This window comes from Marmota marmota, unplaced genomic scaffold, assembly GCF_001458135.2.
Source record: "Marmota marmota marmota unplaced genomic scaffold, marMar, whole genome shotgun sequence".
Taxonomy (NCBI): domain Eukaryota; kingdom Metazoa; phylum Chordata; class Mammalia; order Rodentia; family Sciuridae; genus Marmota; species Marmota marmota.
The window spans coordinates 20,682,438-20,698,600 of record NW_026000185.1 but is presented as its reverse complement, the minus strand read 5'-3'; the positions used below and the strand labels follow the sequence as shown (position 1 = coordinate 20,698,600).

The 16,163-nt window shown below is 49.4% G+C and overlaps 2 protein-coding genes and 1 long non-coding RNA gene across 5 annotated transcripts; 2 read left to right on the top strand and 1 right to left on the bottom strand.

Moving 5' to 3' along the window:
* Positions 1-6: 6 nt before the first annotated feature.
* Prrt2 (proline rich transmembrane protein 2) lies at positions 7-3,623 on the top strand. Of its 3 annotated transcripts, XM_048789782.1 has the most exons (4): positions 7-163; positions 842-1,786; positions 2,082-2,214; positions 2,390-3,623. In XM_048789782.1, the coding sequence occupies exons 2-4, from the start codon at positions 905-907 to the stop codon at positions 2,398-2,400; spliced, it is 1,026 nt and encodes a 341-aa protein (XP_048645739.1). In that variant the 5' UTR covers positions 7-163; positions 842-904; the 3' UTR covers positions 2,401-3,623. The 3 variants fall into 3 exon arrangements, with proteins under 3 accessions (XP_048645739.1, XP_048645737.1, XP_048645738.1); XM_048789780.1 differs by lacking the exon at positions 2,390-3,623 and having other exon boundaries at positions 2,082-2,383; XM_048789781.1 differs by lacking the exon at positions 2,390-3,623 and having other exon boundaries at positions 7-253; positions 2,082-2,383.
* Positions 3,624-3,789: 166 nt separating this feature from the next.
* On the top strand, positions 3,790-6,741 carry Pagr1 (PAXIP1 associated glutamate rich protein 1). Its single transcript, XM_015491281.2, has 4 exons — positions 3,790-3,899; positions 4,257-4,754; positions 4,961-5,043; positions 6,355-6,741. The coding sequence occupies exons 2-4, from the start codon at positions 4,276-4,278 to the stop codon at positions 6,552-6,554; spliced, it is 762 nt and encodes a 253-aa protein (XP_015346767.1). The 5' UTR covers positions 3,790-3,899; positions 4,257-4,275; the 3' UTR covers positions 6,555-6,741.
* A 2-nt stretch (positions 6,742-6,743) lies between these two features.
* LOC125612366 lies at positions 6,744-7,806 on the bottom strand. The gene is made up of 2 exons (XR_007342722.1): positions 7,513-7,806; positions 6,744-6,895 (listed from the first exon to the last, which is right to left on the bottom strand). It is a non-coding gene; the product is annotated as an uncharacterized LOC125612366 (long non-coding RNA).
* Between the last annotated feature and the right edge of the window lie 8,357 nt (positions 7,807-16,163).

Below are 16,163 nucleotides of genomic sequence, written 5' to 3'. Positions count from 1 at the left end.
GAAGAGGGGACGAGCAAACGCGAGGAGAGAGGAGGGGAGACCCGCCGCCTCCCTCCTTCCTAAGCTGACTTGCTCCCTCCCGGGCTGCGGCTGCTGCAACGGCGGCGGCGGCGGCGGCGGCAGCGGCGGTGGCGGCGGGAGCAGTCTGAAGGCCGGCGTCGAGGTGAGACTGGGACGGACTGAAGCTGCGGGTAGGAGTGGACCTACAGACGGCCTGATTGCACGGGAATGCGGGCGCCGGGCGAGCTGGAAGGTGGTGCTGGGTGCCCCGCGCCATGGGGAGGAGGAGGTGCCAGCCCGCGGAGGGCGAGAAAATCCCTAAGAGGGGCTCAAAAGCAACTCAGGAGATGCCCAGGTCCCCTAGGAAAAGGCAGGGGCGTCTGCGCCCCAAACGCGCAGCAAGAATACCGGCACCGCCTGGGCGTCCAGGGAGGAGAGAAGGATGCCGAGGGAGTGGAATGTGTGTGTGTCAGATCCCCTGCCCAATCTGCCTGTCGGAGTTTCCCGGTGGCGGCTGCACAGTTTGTTGATTTGGGGGTGCTGGGGTATCTGCTGGGATGTGAGAGACTGGATTCTGTTGGGCAGACCAAAGATGAGACCCTGAGGAGAGTCCTGTTTATAAAAGTAATTTTCTTCCACCGGTGCCCATGCAGGAAGCTTTGAGTAGAGCACTTCTCCCCCAGGGATGTCCCACCCCAAAACAAAGGAAACCCCAACTTTTCTTCTTCATCCCAGAGACAGCACAAGGCTGGCCTTGAGACAGGAGCCTGGCCCTCTTGGGTCTGCAGTGCTGACAGCCCCACTTCTCTCCTCACACCAAGCCTGTCTCCTCCTCTTGCAGGGTTTGCTACTGTCTGCTGTTCCCTCCTTCCCACAGGGGTTCTCTCCCCTCTCCCATCTCAAGATGGCAGCCAGCAGCTCTGAGATGAAGGGGGTCGAGGATTGTCCGGAGACGCAGGGAGAAGGGCCTGGCCATTCTGAAGCTGGAACTGGCCCTCTCCAGGCCCTAGCAGAGGTCCCAGACCAGCCAGAGGCCCCACAGCCAGGCCCAGACACCACTGCAGCCCCTGTGGACTCAGGGCCTGATGCTGGGCTGGCTCCAGAAACTACAGACACCCCAGCTGGGGCCCCAGAAACAGCTCAGGCCACAGACCTTAGCTTAAGCCCAGGAGGGGACTCAAAAGCCAACTCCATCCCTGAAGAGGCATGCAAAGAGCCAGCATCCAAACCAGAAATGAACAAAGAAGCCACTGCAGACCAGGGGTCTGAGCAGGAGTCTGGAGCCCCTCCCAAGCCAGCCTCAGAGCCTGCTTCCCAGCTAGACTCCCAGTCAGACCCTCAGCCAGCTTCCCAGCCCACCCCCAAACCAGCCCTTCAAATAGAGCCCCCTACCCAGGAGGACCCCACCCCTGAGGTCCTGACAGAAAGTGTAGGGGAAAAGCAAGAGAATGGGGCAGTGATCCCTTTACAGGCTGGGGATGGGGAAGAGGGCCCAGCACCCCAGCCTCACTCCTCACCCTCAACAAAAACGCCCCCAGCCAATGGGGCTCCCCCCCGTGTGCTGCAGCAGCTGGTTGAGGAGGACAGAATAGGAAGGGCCCATAGTGGGCATCCAGGATCTCCCCGAGGTAGCCTAAGCCGCCACCCCAGCTCCCAGTTGGCAGGTCCTGGGGTGGAGGGAGGTGAAGGCACCCAGAAACCTCGTGACTACATCATCCTTGCCATCCTGTCCTGCTTCTGCCCCATGTGGCCTGTCAACATCGTGGCCTTCGCTTATGCCGTCATGGTGAGCCCCAGGATAAACCACACTTTCCCTACCCTTTCTGCATGGTTCCCACTGCCCCACTTATACAGCCTTTGCTGGTCCTGCCCAGGATCTAACTTTCTGAGCCACCACTGCCCTATCCCTTCGGTGGGAGGAATATGGAGACATATGTCACACAGCCTCACTGACCTGTGCCCTCTTCCCCCTTCCTCCCGTAACCTCATGGGGCTGGCCTCTGGACGACTCACCTGATCCCTGCTGGGCTGGCTTCTCCTGACCTGGGCCATGGTACCTCCACCTCACACCCTAACCCCAGTCCCGGAACAGTCTGCAGCAGGGGGACGTGGATGGGGCCCAGCGTCTGGGCCGTGTGGCCAAGCTCTTAAGCATCGTGGCGCTGGTGGGGGGGGTCCTCATCATCATCGCCTCCTGCGTCATCAACTTGGGCGGTGAGTGGGGGTCAGGGACACGCAGGGGAGGAGTGGAAGGGTTGGCAAGGGCAGCTTTACTAACCCCTGCCCCTGCTCTCTCCTGTCTGTCCTCCCTACTTCTCCTTTGTCTCTCCTTGTCTCCCCTTTCTCCCTGACCCTGTCTCTGTCTCTCCCTCCCTCTCCTCTCCCACAGTGTATAAGTGAGGGGCTCTGCCCTGCATTCCAAGACTTTTCTTCCTGTTGGGAGCTGCCTTGGGCCCATCCCTCCCTTGGGGGGAGCCCAATTGATGGCCCTGGCCCCCATCCCTAGGGACCAAGGGAGCCTGAGCGGCCTTGTTTACAGCTTCTCTCCTGTTCCTGCATCCTGCCAGGCTCCTCTGCCAACCGTAGGCCTCCCTCTTCCCTGCACTGTTTCCAACCTCCCTGCACTTCTGCCTGTGGATAGCCCCTCCAGCCTCTTGGCCTCCCTAACCCTGCACTTCTGGAAACCTTCCTACTTCTGGAAGCCTCCCTGAACATCTCCCAAACTCTCTGAGCTCTCAGCTTCCCTGCATCTCTCCCCACCTCCCTGCACTTCTCCCAGCCTTCTGAATTCTCTGAACCTCATCTTCGTCTTCCTTCTCCTTTCATTGTCTTGGCATCTAACCCCATTCCTTTTCTCCATTCCTTTATCATCTTCCCTCCCCTTTTTACATCACCCACCCCCTTCCTCTTTCTGCCTCCTCATCTTCCCTTAGCATCCTTTCCTCCACCCTCCTGCCATCATTTATTCTGCAAGAGCTCCAGCACTTAGATCAGGCTGGGGGAAAGGGAGCAGTATTGGGAGGGGGCTACCTAGCCTGGGGCTCCGACTGTTCTCTGCTGGGACCACCCAGGCTCAGACCACCCCCTCACCGGGCGCCTTTTGGGTCGCAGAGCTGCAAGCCAGGCCCCATCTGGGGACTTGTGCAATGGTGGAAGCAATTCTGAACACAGGGAAGTAGGGAGAGGCGCGGTGGTAGAGGAGTCAGCCAGGGTTGACCGGCCCACCTGGGTCTTTTAACCTCAGCCCACGAGCTTCTTCCTTGAAGGTGTAAGGGCTCGGGCCACTTGCGTGCTTTGTAAGGAAAGAATTAAAAAAAATATATATATATAGGACCAAAGCTCTCAGCAGCCCAGAGCGAGGGAGGGGCGGGTGACTTCTATAATTGTTTTCCAAGAGGACGAGGGAGGTTGGTTGCACGCGACAGCCACTGAGGAGGCAGGGAGCCAGCTACGAGGAGGTTCAGAGTTGGCGGGTTTTTTGTTTTCTTAAAAAAAAAAAAAAAAAAGTCTGGGGGAAAAAACCCTAAAACTCCTTTAAGAAAAATATATCAAACTGATTCTCCCTTTTTGTATGCTGAATGCTGCATGAGTCTGAAACACCAATAAACGGAGACTGCATGAGACTCGCCTCCAGTCTCTGTTGGTCCCTGCGTTCGTCTGCCCGTCCAGAGCACTGCCTCCCGGCAGAACCCAAAGGATGGTATACGCATGCGCCGGCGTGGTGGCCATCTTTACTGTGGGCCAAAGCCTGTTATGCCAGAGGCCTACCTGCGCATGTGCAAACCTTCCCTTGCCTTCCTATCCCAAGTAGCTTTGACTAGAGCGGAGCCTCCCGCGCCATTTCTATGCGCCTGCGTACTGTGACTCTGCGCAGCCCGGGAGGCGGGTCTTAGCTCCAGGTGCGTACCGCGGCTGAGTCGACGCGGCCCCCAACTGCGAGGTCCGGCGAGAGGGTGCGGGGTCCACTTGTGGAGAGGAGTGATATGAAGGCGAGACTAGTGGCTCCGCCCCTCTCTGACTCGGAAATTGGATTCTGCGGGTCCTCGGGACCGTCAGAGTGCCGGATCTCGATCCTTGGGGTGGGACCCTACCTTGCAGGGGTCTGAGCGCCCCCTCCTGGGGATAGGCGCTCTGGCCACTTAGAATACTGTTGGAGCCTGATTGGTTGAAGAGAGATTTTCCTAAAACCCTGGGGATCCCAATCACTTGGGGCGGGAGGACCTGGTTTGGTACTCCAGCATTTCCTATATTGTTAGGCCCCTTCCCTAGTGGCTTATGTCCCTTGCCCGGGGTCATGGAGACATTGCGTCCACCACGGCGGCGCCTCTGTCTGAAGAAGGGGAAGTGACTTCCGGCCTCCAGGCTCTGGCCGTGGAGGATACCGGAGGTCCCTCTGTCTTGGCCAATAAGGCCGAGGAAGAGGGGGAAGGAGGACAGGAGGAGGCCGAGCATGCCGGGCCCGGGACTGAGGAGGCAACTGAAGTACCCAGCGCCGAGGGGGAGGAGCGTGTCGAGGGAGAATCCGAGGACTGGTGCGTGCCCTGCAGCGATGAGGAGGTGGAGCTGCCCGAGGACGGACAGCCCTGGATGCCCCCGCCCTCTGAAATCCAGCGGCTCTATGAGTTGCTGGCTGTCCAAGGTACCTTGGAGCTTCAAGCGGAGATCCTGCCCCGACGGCCCCCTACACCCGAAGCCCAGAGTGAAGAGGAGAGATCTGATGAGGAGCCGGAGGCCAAGGAAGAAGAAGAGGAAAAGTGAGAGCACAATCTTACACCTTGTCACTGGGACTGCTCTCCTGATGCCAGGAGAAAATAGGGAGGGGAAAAAAAAGTGGGACCCAGGAGCTTAGAAAGTGGAGGAAGGGAACAGGAAAGGAAGAGCCGCCGACAGGTTGGGGGAAAAACGTGTGGGTGTTTGGGAGGACTACTCTTACCCTTCATTCTTTGTCCACCTGTCCCAGACCTCACATGCCTACGGAATTTGACTTCGATGATGAGCCAATGACACCAAAGGACTCCTTGATTGACCGGAGACGCACCCCAGGTACAAGAGGGAAAAGTTTGGGGAGGAGGTGAAGGGCCTCTCCTCTCAGTTACATCAAAAATGACTCCCCTGAAGAGGCCTTTGCTGGGTGCCTCAATTGTCATACAACTTGTAGCTGCTCCAGTGAGCTTAGGTTAATCTCATTCTCATTCTCATTCTCTCTCTCTCTCTCTCTCTCTCTCTCTCTCTCTCTCTCTCTCGTAATGGGCATTCACTGAGTCACATCCCAGCCCTTTTTATTCTGATACAGGATCTCACCAACTTGCTTAGGGCCTCACCAAGTTTTTGAGTCTGACCTCAAACTTGTGAACCTCCTGCCTCAACCTCCTGAGTCCCTAGGACTACAGGCGTGCTCCACCATACCTGTCCTTGTCTTATTTTGATAGACTATTACAGATAGCTGTATTATGTTTCCCGTTCCTTTTATCCTCTCTTCAAAAGTCCAAGTCCTGTTCATTATTATCTAGCGCCACATCCCTGTACTACTGTGTAAATTACTTAATCTGACCCAATTTCCCACCTCCTTGACATTCTAGAATGTACTCTTGAGTCATTCTTTTTTTTTTGGTGGGGGAGGGGGTAACAGGGATTGAACTCAGGGGCACTTGACCACTGAGCCACATCCCCAGCCCTATTTTGTATTTTATTTAGAGACAGTATTTCACTGAGTTGCTTAGCACCTCACTTTTGCTGAGGCTGGCTTTGAATTTGAGGTCCTCCTGTCTCAGCCTCCTGAGCCTCCTGGATTACACGCATGCACCACCTCGCCTGGCTCTTGAGTCATTCTTGATTTCTCTTTTTCTTACCTGAACATTCAAGCCAGCAGCAAGTACCACCAGCTCTGCTCCACAACGTTTCCAAGTCTATCTGCTAATGTCTGCCTTCAGCTCCATACCTTCATCCATGCCACTATCTCCCTTGCCACATAGTTACAGTAGCTCTTAACTTACCTCCCTGCTTCCAGTCTCAGCATCAGAGTGGTCCTTTTAAAACAGAATTCATGTCACTTTTCTGCTTAACATCTCCAGGGATTCCATTGCAAGGGTTGGGGGGAGAGCATCTGAGATTCCCCCTACCATCTCTGAACAAACTTTTCTTCCTGCCCCAAGGCCATCACGCTTGCTCATCACGTTAGTGGTGCCTTCTCTTAACTCAAGACTTTCATTGCTGTGCCCCTCTCCCCATTTATGGTCCAGTTTCCTTAGAATCCCCATGCTGAGGCCTGGAAACCTGGGTATTAAGGAAGCTCCCCAAGTGATGAGTAAGATCCACTCCCTCAATTTCTTCAACATTTCCTACCTTCCTCTTTAGGAAGTTCAGCCCGGAGCCAAAAAAGGGAGGCCCGCCTGGACAAGGTCCTCTCAGACATGAAGCGACACAAGAAGCTGGAGGAGCAGATTCTTCGTACTGGGAGGGACCTCTTCAGCTTGGACTCAGAGGACCCCAGCCCAGCCAGCCCCCCACTCCGGTCATCGGGGAGTAGTCTCTTCCCTCGACAGCGGAAATACTGACTGTTGTTTCTACTGCCTCTAGAATGCAGAGACTGTATCTGCTAGGGCCTGAGTCCTCTTTTCCTAACTTTCCTAACCCAGGATGCTGGGAAACTTGGGAAAAAGAACCCCAAGCTCCCAACACAGCACCTTGCAGTGTAATGCCAGATTCGTGGGACCCCAATAGACCTCCAGGAGCCGAATCCAATGCAATCACACAAGAGTCTTTATTGCAAGCTCGAGCCTGGACTTACAACCGTTTCCGGCGCAGTGGTCCCAGGGAGTGAGTTCAGTGAGATTTTATAGGTTTTGAGGGGATACTCTATGCTTCACAACATCACACAGCAAATCATTCCATATCGCTGAAAAATCAAACAACAGCTCTTAATATTGATTAGCACATTCACTGGCGGGAACAAGTTAGGTAGGGGTGATTGGTTAGTACTTGGGGGGGGGGTTCCTTTGAACTGATTGGTTTAGGCCACGAGGGGTGTACCTGCTAAACTACATGGTTTCCCAACATGTTATCAACCACCATAAACTACTGGGGGGGGGTTCATCTGGCATCCCAGGTATTTTCCCTGACTCATGCTGACTGGAAGTCCTTAGGGGGTTGCTATGGGTCCTCACCTAGCTTAACTGAGTCAGGGACACCTGGCACCACAGATTTCTCCTGTTATTTGTAGACAAACAACTCAGCAGGGTGGGTATGTGCCTAGGAGTGCTCTGTGGGTTTTTCCAAGGACAAGGGTCACGTCCCCTTCCTTAGTACAGGCTTTGAGGTAGAAGCTGCTGTTATTTATTTATTTTCAAAAATGGAGTCACATCAGTTTTTCAGCAGGAAAGAGGGTGTGTGTGTGTGTGTGTGTGTGTATGTGTGCGCGTGTGGGCGCGCATGCATGTGTGTATATTGGGTTGATTGTCTATTTGGAAACTTGGGTGAAATTTTCTGAATCTAAAATAAAATATGCAAACTTACCTTCTCTCGAGGGGGCTGCAGCTAGAGCCCAAACAGTTGGCCACACTTGAGCAGAAAGGTAGAATCTTATTCACCCAGATTGGACAATGAAAGCCACATGCGGTAGAGGAGAACTCAGTCACCATCTGCCCTCCTATCTCGGGCCTTCTGATCCTCCTAGTCTCATTCCAGTGCCGCCAGCTGGCTCTAAGGCAGAAATTCCTGTGTGGAATGAACTATGGTGCCACCAGCTCTAGCCAAAGTAGCCCCAAGGAGAAAATGAGCCCCTTGGCAGGGGCCCTTTAAACATCCAAGCCCCGCCCCTGCCCCACCTCCCTCGTCCAGCCCAGCCCAGCCCAGCCCTGCCCTGCCCTACCCTCCGCAGCCAGGAAGTGCTCCCTGGACTGTGAGAGAGTTTCCTGATCTGAGGGTGCTGCTGCTAGCCTGGCTTCTAGATGTGAGTACATCACACTGGCCCCCAAACCAGTGGTGGGTATCTGTCCCTTCCAAGGCTCTCTTTGACCCTGTCCTGCCTCCTTGCTCCTTTCTTCCCCGGGTTAAGGGAGGTCTTAGCTACCCCAGCAAAAGGCCCAAGAAAGCAGGACAGGGTCAAAGAGAGCCTTGGAAGGGACAGATACCCACCACTGGTTTGGGGGCCAGTGTGATGTACTCACATCTAGAAGCCAGGCTAGCAGCAGCACCCTCAGATCAGGAAACTCTCTCACAGTCCAGGGAGCCCTTCCAGGCCACGGCAGGGCTGGGCTGGGCTGGACGAGGGAGGTGGGGCAGGAGCGGGGCTTGGATGTTTATAGGGCCCCTGCCAAGGGGCTCATTTTCTCCCAGGGGCTACTTTGGCTACAGCTCGTGGCACCATAGTTCATTCCACACAGGAATTTCTGCCTTAGAGCCAGCTGTCCGCACTGGAATGAGACTAGGAGGATCAGAAGGCCCGAGATAGGAGGGCAGATGGTGACTCAGTTCTCCTCTACCGCATGTGGCTTTCATTTTCCAATCTGGGTGAATAGGATTCTGCCTTTCTGCTCAAGTGTAGCCAACTGTTTGGGCTCTAGCTGCAGCCTCCTCGAGAGAAGGTAAGTTTGCATATTTTATTTTAGATTCAGAAAATTTCACCCAGGTCTCCAAATAGACATTCAACCCAATATAGCACTGAATAGCAACAATCTTGGGAATTTTTAAAGCTTAATTTTGGATATAGATGGTAGTGTATGGTTCTCTTTTGCAATTTTTTTCAGGTGATTTAATGTAACTTAATATTACTTTAGGAACTTCAGAGCAAAGGAATTGGCTTAATGATCCTTGAAGGGATTTCTTCTGATGGTAGCTTTTATATTATCAAGTAAGATCCTATTTTAAGTTATGTGTGAGCAAGTTTTTCTAGTGTAGGAAAATTTTTTCCTTGACAAAACAAGATGTAAATGTATGAAATTTTGTGAATTGTATCTTAAACTTATATCATAATTTCAACACCCAAACCTGAAAATTATGACTAAAGGTTAAAATGCCTTAGGCATGAGATTTCTGCTTAGAATAGCAGTTTTCCCTGTTCCTTACAGACCTCAGCCAGGACTTAAGTTGAAATGCAAATGGAAGAAGCCTGAAAGCTCAGTAGGAGACTGATCTGAGGCTTAAGAAAAAAAAAGAAAAAAAAAAGGAGTAAAGGTGTCTTTTTACCTGAACTCAAACTAGACTAAATCAAGAAGTAAATTGTATGGTATTTACTAATTACTGGCCGGTCATTTTTTCTAGGACTCTTGCTTTTTCTTAGATTGTGTATTTTTTTTTTTTTTAACTCATGATATGGATCCCACAGACCTAGGTTAATGTTTTTCTGATCAGTTCTATTTTTATTCAGCTGTGGAGTTTTTAAACATTGCAATGGAGATTTCACCTGAGTAAAGCTACAAGACCTTTACTATTGAGTTATGTGTGCACACTTGTGTTATGTGCGTATGCCCATATATCATGCACATGATATGAAAATTGGCAGATATATGAGGAACGCTCATAAAAAATAAAAAAAAATGGATCCAAATATCTTTGATTCATGTGATTTAAGTGGTTCAATTTAAATTGGGTAAACAGATGAAAATAATGACGTCTTTAAAATTAAGCTTACAAGTTTTTCTAGGTGTTCAAAGAAAACTAATAAAATGTTTGTCTATGAAATGTCTGATATGCTTTGGTTCTAGGACTTTTTTTTAAACAAGGAAAAATGGCTAACACTGTTCAATACACTTATCTGAAGTTTTGATAAAATAAGTAGATTTGTCATGGAATTACTCATTTATGAGTACTTTTGTTAGATATATGATTGATTTACAAGGTTAAAATGCTAAATTTTAAATATACCATTGAGTACTCTTAACTCCTTGAATTGCATTGGGTAACATTATTGATGTTTTTGTAAGTTGGTAAATGAAAAAAAAAAGCTTTAAAGTTTTTCATCACTGACACTTAGACATTGTGTTTTCATGAAATGGTAAACAGATGTGATTCTAGATACAAGGGTTTATAGAAGATTTCTATATACAAAGGCCCAAAAGTTTCAACTGTTACAATTAAGATTAATGTAAGTAAAATCAAGTATTTCTTTTTATTAAAATGAAATAATCTGTCTAAATTCAGAAATTTACAAGGATAGTTTCAAAATGTGAAGAGAAAAGGAGGTTAACAGATGGAAAGGAGAAATTAGAAGGTTCTAGGTATGGAAATCATATTTAATAGAAGAAAAGCAAGTGTTCCTGGATAAGAAAGTCTTTATGTGATGAAGTAAATAAGAGAGTTTAAGTAAGTGATAAAGAAGGTCTGTGTAAGTTTGTTTTTACAATCAGTCATATGTTAAAAGGACAAAGATTTCTTAAAACATNTCAATTCCCATTAATAGTCCCCTAAAGCAGGAAATGGTTTTGGTAAACCGGGAAACCACCAAATGAAAAACAAGCTCTCTGCAATTTCGGAGTCATGTGACTCACAAACTAGAAAATTTAACTCAGAATCATGAAGGCAAACTACATTGACAAAAAATCCCTATTTAAACTGAACTTCTCACACTTTTCTAAACCTAAGGTTGATGGAGATCGAGTGCCAGAGCTGGGGTGACCGTCCTCACCTCCAACTTCAGGCCTACTTGGATAGAGACCCTAGGAGTGGGGACAAAGGGGCTGCTGAGAGCTGGGACAGGGGAAGGGCTGAAGGAGAATAAATGAAATTCCCTGCCCTCCAGGAGCATTCTGATTTGATCTCAGGTTCACTCTTGCTCCTAGCTGTTTGTTGAGCTTCTACTATGCATTCCAGACTTCCTTCTCTCTAATTAAAGCCTGCAGCATCAGGAAGCATCCTTTTTTTCCCACTTCACAGTTGAGCAGAGCAAGGCTCAGGTGCTAGTAGGTGACCCAAGATCGTGCTGGTGATGCCAGAACCTGCCAGATTGACACTTTCCCCACTCGTCCTCAGTCCTGACTATATATTAGAACCAGTGCTTGGACCCTTCCCCAGCCCAGAAATGGGTGGCTTTAGAAGATCTCCAGGTACCTCTCCTGTGCAGCCTGGGTTGGGTGTGGCTGCTATGCACCTGCTCTTCCCATACTTTGCAGTGTGCCCAAATCCTCGGAGAATCTTGTAAAAATGATGGTTGATTCTACAGTTAGGGGATGGGGACAAGATTCTGCATCACTATTAAGCTTTTAGTTGGTGCTCTGCCACTCGCTCACTGCACACCACATACACAACTTTAGCATCTGCTGTTTCCAATTTACTGCATCTACCAGGTGATTCTGAAGGCCCCTGATAAGTAGGGATTCAGGACTCTTTAATTTTGGCTGAAGCCTGGTATTATTTTAAAGATAGGAGCTTGGGATCACGAGCCCCTCTGTTTTATTTTGTCTTCACAGTGCTGGGGATTCAAGCCTAGGCCTTGCACATGTTAGGCAAGTGCTCTACCACTGAGCTACTCCCCAGCCCAGGAGCCCATTTTAAAAATAGAGGATGAACCCAGCTTCAGCTGAAGACAGGACAGGCTGTTTAGTTCTCTGCCCCTCCATCCTGACATCCATTATCTGTGTTGTGTTAGGGGAACAGTGGTCTCTGAGACTTCAGGTGAATGTTGGCTGTTTCAGAAAACCTCATGACATTTGAGGCACTTGTGGTCAGACCAGGCTGAGCATGTTCTCCATACCCCCCACCCAGCCAACTAGGGGACAGGTCTCAAAGGGACTGAAGGGAGATGGGTGGGGGAGTAGATCTGGGGAGGTAGGGCCAGGCCTGAAATCTAGACCTTCCAAAAGCCAACACCATCCTTCACCATTGACCTTTTTTTTTTTTTTTGTATCAGGGATTGAACCTGGGGGTGCTTAACCACTGATCCATATCCCCAGGCCCTCCCCCCTTTTATGTTTATTTTTTAGTTGTAGTTGGACACAATGACTTTATTTTATTCATTTATTTTTATGTGGTGCTGACGATTGAATCTAGGCCTCACTCGTGCTAGGCAAGCGCTCTACTGTTGAGCCACAACCCCAGCTCCCTCACCCCTTTTTAATTTTTTTATTTTGACTTAAGTTCTTGCTAAGTTGCTTAGGGCCTTGCTAAGTTGCTGAGGGTGGCCCTGAACTCATGATCCTCCTGCCTCAGGTTCTTGAGCCTTTGTGATTACAGGCATGCACCATTGCGCCCAACCTACCATTAACTTTTGAGGGCCCTGATATATTGGATATAAAATGCTCTAACGTGTTGTGCATGTCATCTGGTAAGCCACAAAAGTCTAAATCTGAGACTTGTCACAAATGTGATCGCAGGCATAGTATAATGTCAAGACCTGCTCTGAGAGAATTTGGCAAGCAGTCTAGGTGAAAGGCAGTTTTAGGGCAGGTGAGGTGGTCAGGGATAAGATGGGGGCCTGAGGGTACTGAAGCCCAGGCTTGTTCTCCCAGTGAGGCAGGAGCCCAGCATGATCAGCTATGAGGAGGACTCTCGCTGAGTCACTGAGCTGGGCGAGGCTCTGGCCCCCCTGACTGGGCCCAGCTGGAGTGGCAGATGGTGAAGAGGCCTCAGCCCTCGGGGAGGGGGAGATGGCCCAATAAGGAGCCAATCGAGGCTGCTCCCACAGCCTGCTTCCAGCCTATGTGGCCTTCTAGAGTTCAAATCTTCCCTGTGGGGCCTCAGAACCCTGCCGCACCTCCGTGCCTACAGCCGGAGCACTTCCTCTTGCCCTATCTGGTTTCCTGGCCATGATTCCACCCTGCAGAGATCCTGGCAAAGCAGTCCCTGGGAAAGCTTCACCTGGCTGTCAGAAGCCCCTACTTTGCTATGCCTCTAGTCCTGCAGCTGGGGTGACACAAGACTTGTCACTTTCCTAGTCAGCAAACAAGTGTGGGTTAGGCCAGAATGCCAGGTGGAGAAGGGACCTGTGGTGCTGGGTAGGGAAATTGGGCCTTGGACACTGTCCCTCCACAGCAAAATACTCCGTGCTTAAGGAGAACCTGGAGCTGCTCTGAGCACTTTGTATATAAACTTAATCTCAGGATGCTGAAATAAGAGGCTATTATCTGTCCACTTTTTGTAGGCAAAGAAGCTGGTTCAGGGAGGTCAAAGGGACTCACATAAGGTGAGGGATTAGAGCCACCATCCAGGGTCCAGGGTCCAGGCAGTGCTAGCTGGTGGATTCCTGCAAGGAGTCCTTCCAGGGTAGGGCCCAGATCATGTTGTAGAACAACTAGAAAATGGAAGCAAAGCCTAGCAGAACGAGCAAGAGAAAGCAAAGAAGGCTCGAATAAGAGCCCGTTGGAGAACAGGGCCAAGAGATTGAAAATGGAGTCCCTGGTCCTCCAAACACAGGAAAGAGAGCCCTGAAGTTGAAAAAACCACCTTCCTACAAGTTAGGGAAATTAACATCAAGTAAAAATGAGCCAGAGAAAGTATCAAAGTCATATTCCATACAAAATTACAAGATAAAAGAATGAGAAGCCCAGCACAGTGGCACATGCCTGTAATCCCAGCAGCTCAGGAGGCTGAGGCAGGAAGATCCCAAGTTTGAGGCCAGCCTTAGTAACTTAGTGAGACCCCATCTCAAAATAAAAAGCAAAAATGGGTTGGGGATTTGGGCTCAATGGTAAAGTGCCCCTGGGTTACATTTCCAGTACCAAAAAAGAAAAGATTAAGTAGCAGGGTAACCACCATGTGATGTGGAAAGCCACCAGCTGGGAGAAATGGGAGATAAGACCAGCAGGAAATGGATGAGGCAGGCAACAAGTTGTAACCCCAGGCAGTCTGAATTCATGTCCCACTGCACCTTTTGAGGAAGAAAGGACCAGAAATCCATCTAATGCTGATAGTATCACTAACTTGTTTTGTGGCCCTGAGTGACTCATTGACTCTATCTGGGTCTCAACTGCTTAAAGCCATACTGTTCATTATAGGATCAGCTAGCCTCAGTTTTCTATTTAATATTTTAAAAAATTTGAGGGGCTGGGCATGGTGGCACACACCTATAATCACAGGATTACAAGTTGGAGACCAGCCTCAGCAACTTAGCAAGGAAAGCCCTGTCTCAAAATAAAAATGAAATAAAAAGGGCTGGGGATGTGGCTCATTTGTTAAGCACCCCTGGGTTCAAACCCCAGTATAAAAACAAAATGGCCAGGGAGTACCAGGGCTCTGATACATGCCAGACCCATGCTTTACCACTGAGCCACACCCTCAGCCCCTTTTATTTTTTGAGACAGGATCTGACTAAGTTGCTTAGGGTCTCCCTAAGTTCCTGAGACTGGTCTCAAACTTGGGATCCTCCTGCCTCAATCTCCAGAGTCCTTGAGATTACAGGCATGCACTACTACACCCAGCAGATAAAATTAGCCACATTTCAAGTATTCAGTTGTCATGTGTGATTAGTCCAAAGACAGCAGATTTAGAATATTTCCATCATTGTATAAAGTTCTATTGATAATGCTGAGTTAAAGGATTTTTAAAAAATATTTATTTTTAGTTATAGGTGGACATAATATCTTTATTTTATTTTTGTATGTGGTGCTGAGGATTGAACCCAGTGCCTCACGCATGCTAGGCGAGCTCTCTACCTCTGAGCCACAACCCTTGCCCGAGTTAATGCATTGTAAATAGGAGCCAGGGAGCTGATATGCATGCAGCTGCTCAGGTATAAGATAATATGAAGTGCCGGGGACTGGGGTGAGCAGAAAAGTTTGTGTCTCATTGAAAGGGTGCAGCTTGCCAATCATGCTGGTGCAAGTCTGTAATCCAGAAACTCGGTGAGGCTGAGGCAGGAGAATCACAAGTTCAAGGCCAGCCTCAACAAATTAGAGAGAGACCCTCAGTGACTTAGCATTTCCAAAAAAAAAAAAAACAAAAAGACTGGGAACTGGGGATGTAGCTTAGTGGTAGAGCACCCTGGGTTCAGTTCCCAATACCACCAAAAGAAAGAACAGGGGTGTACTTGCTACTTGGCTCTTGCCAACTTTGCCACCTGGAAATGTGGATGTTGTGTTGCTGGTCTCAAAAGCATTAAGAAAAGCAGGAATTCAGAGCTTGTAAAAGTTCATGATTTGGTTTGGGGCTTTTGTCTTATTTTGGTTTTATACTGGGGATTGAAACCAGGGGTGGTCTTCACCCCAGTCCTTTCTATTTTTTGAGATAGTATCTCACTGTGCTGCTGAGGCTGGCCTCAAACTGCAATCTGCCTGCCTCAGCCTCCTGAGTTATTGGGATTATGGGCATGTGCCACCATGCCCAGCTAAAATCAAGTAAAACTGTTCTCTCAGGTCTCTCTTCCAGTTTTGATTCTGTAATTTCTGGGCTTCTGCCTATTTGTCCTGTGAGAAACCACTCAAAACCATCTTACTTTCATTGTTCCCCAAATGGAAAACTGCCTGAGTGAATAAATGAAGAACCACTCCTTTTGGTGGTGACTTCAGAAATATGTGGTGGCTGAGGGTGCGGCTCAGCAGTAGAGTACTTACAAACAGGGCCCTGGATTCGACCCTGATATCAGAGCAAAGATTCGCCATTCCTGGGATCATCTCAGGAATGGCGAGTCTTTGCTCTGTGATATCAGGGTGGAATTCAGGGCCCTGTTGTATGTATGATTTCAGACACGTTGCTCAGAGTAACAAGCAGGAGCTTATTAGAAGGGATAGGAAAAGGTAAAAGGGGGCATGCTCTCAAGAGAGTGGGGGTCCTCTCAGGAGAATGACATACCCCTGCCGCCCACCAATTTTAATGGGGGCCCCAGGGAAGGCAGGATTGCACCAGATGTCCATTCTTTGTATGGTCTTACCCTTAGAGGGGAGATTTTACATTTTAATGACCTGCTAAAGATCTAGAGGCAACTTTGAGTGAGCTATGCCCACACTGACCAGTTGTAATTGGAACCAGTTAGGGGGAATTATCCTTATCTCCCTGAGTTCAAGGATCTGGTCTGTGTAAGGGTCACAAAAGTGTCCCTTCCCCAGGGTAATTGTGTTCAGCATTCTTCCTGCAGATCACAGGTATTTCGTGAGGAATGTAGCATCTCTTAAGCTAGGTGGGTAGTTTACTTTTTGAAAGAAAGCATGTGGGGTTAGCATGATAGACCCAGTTTATAGAATTATCCCCTAAACCTCATGTTCCCAAGGCTCACTTCTATTACCTACCCCCCAATATCC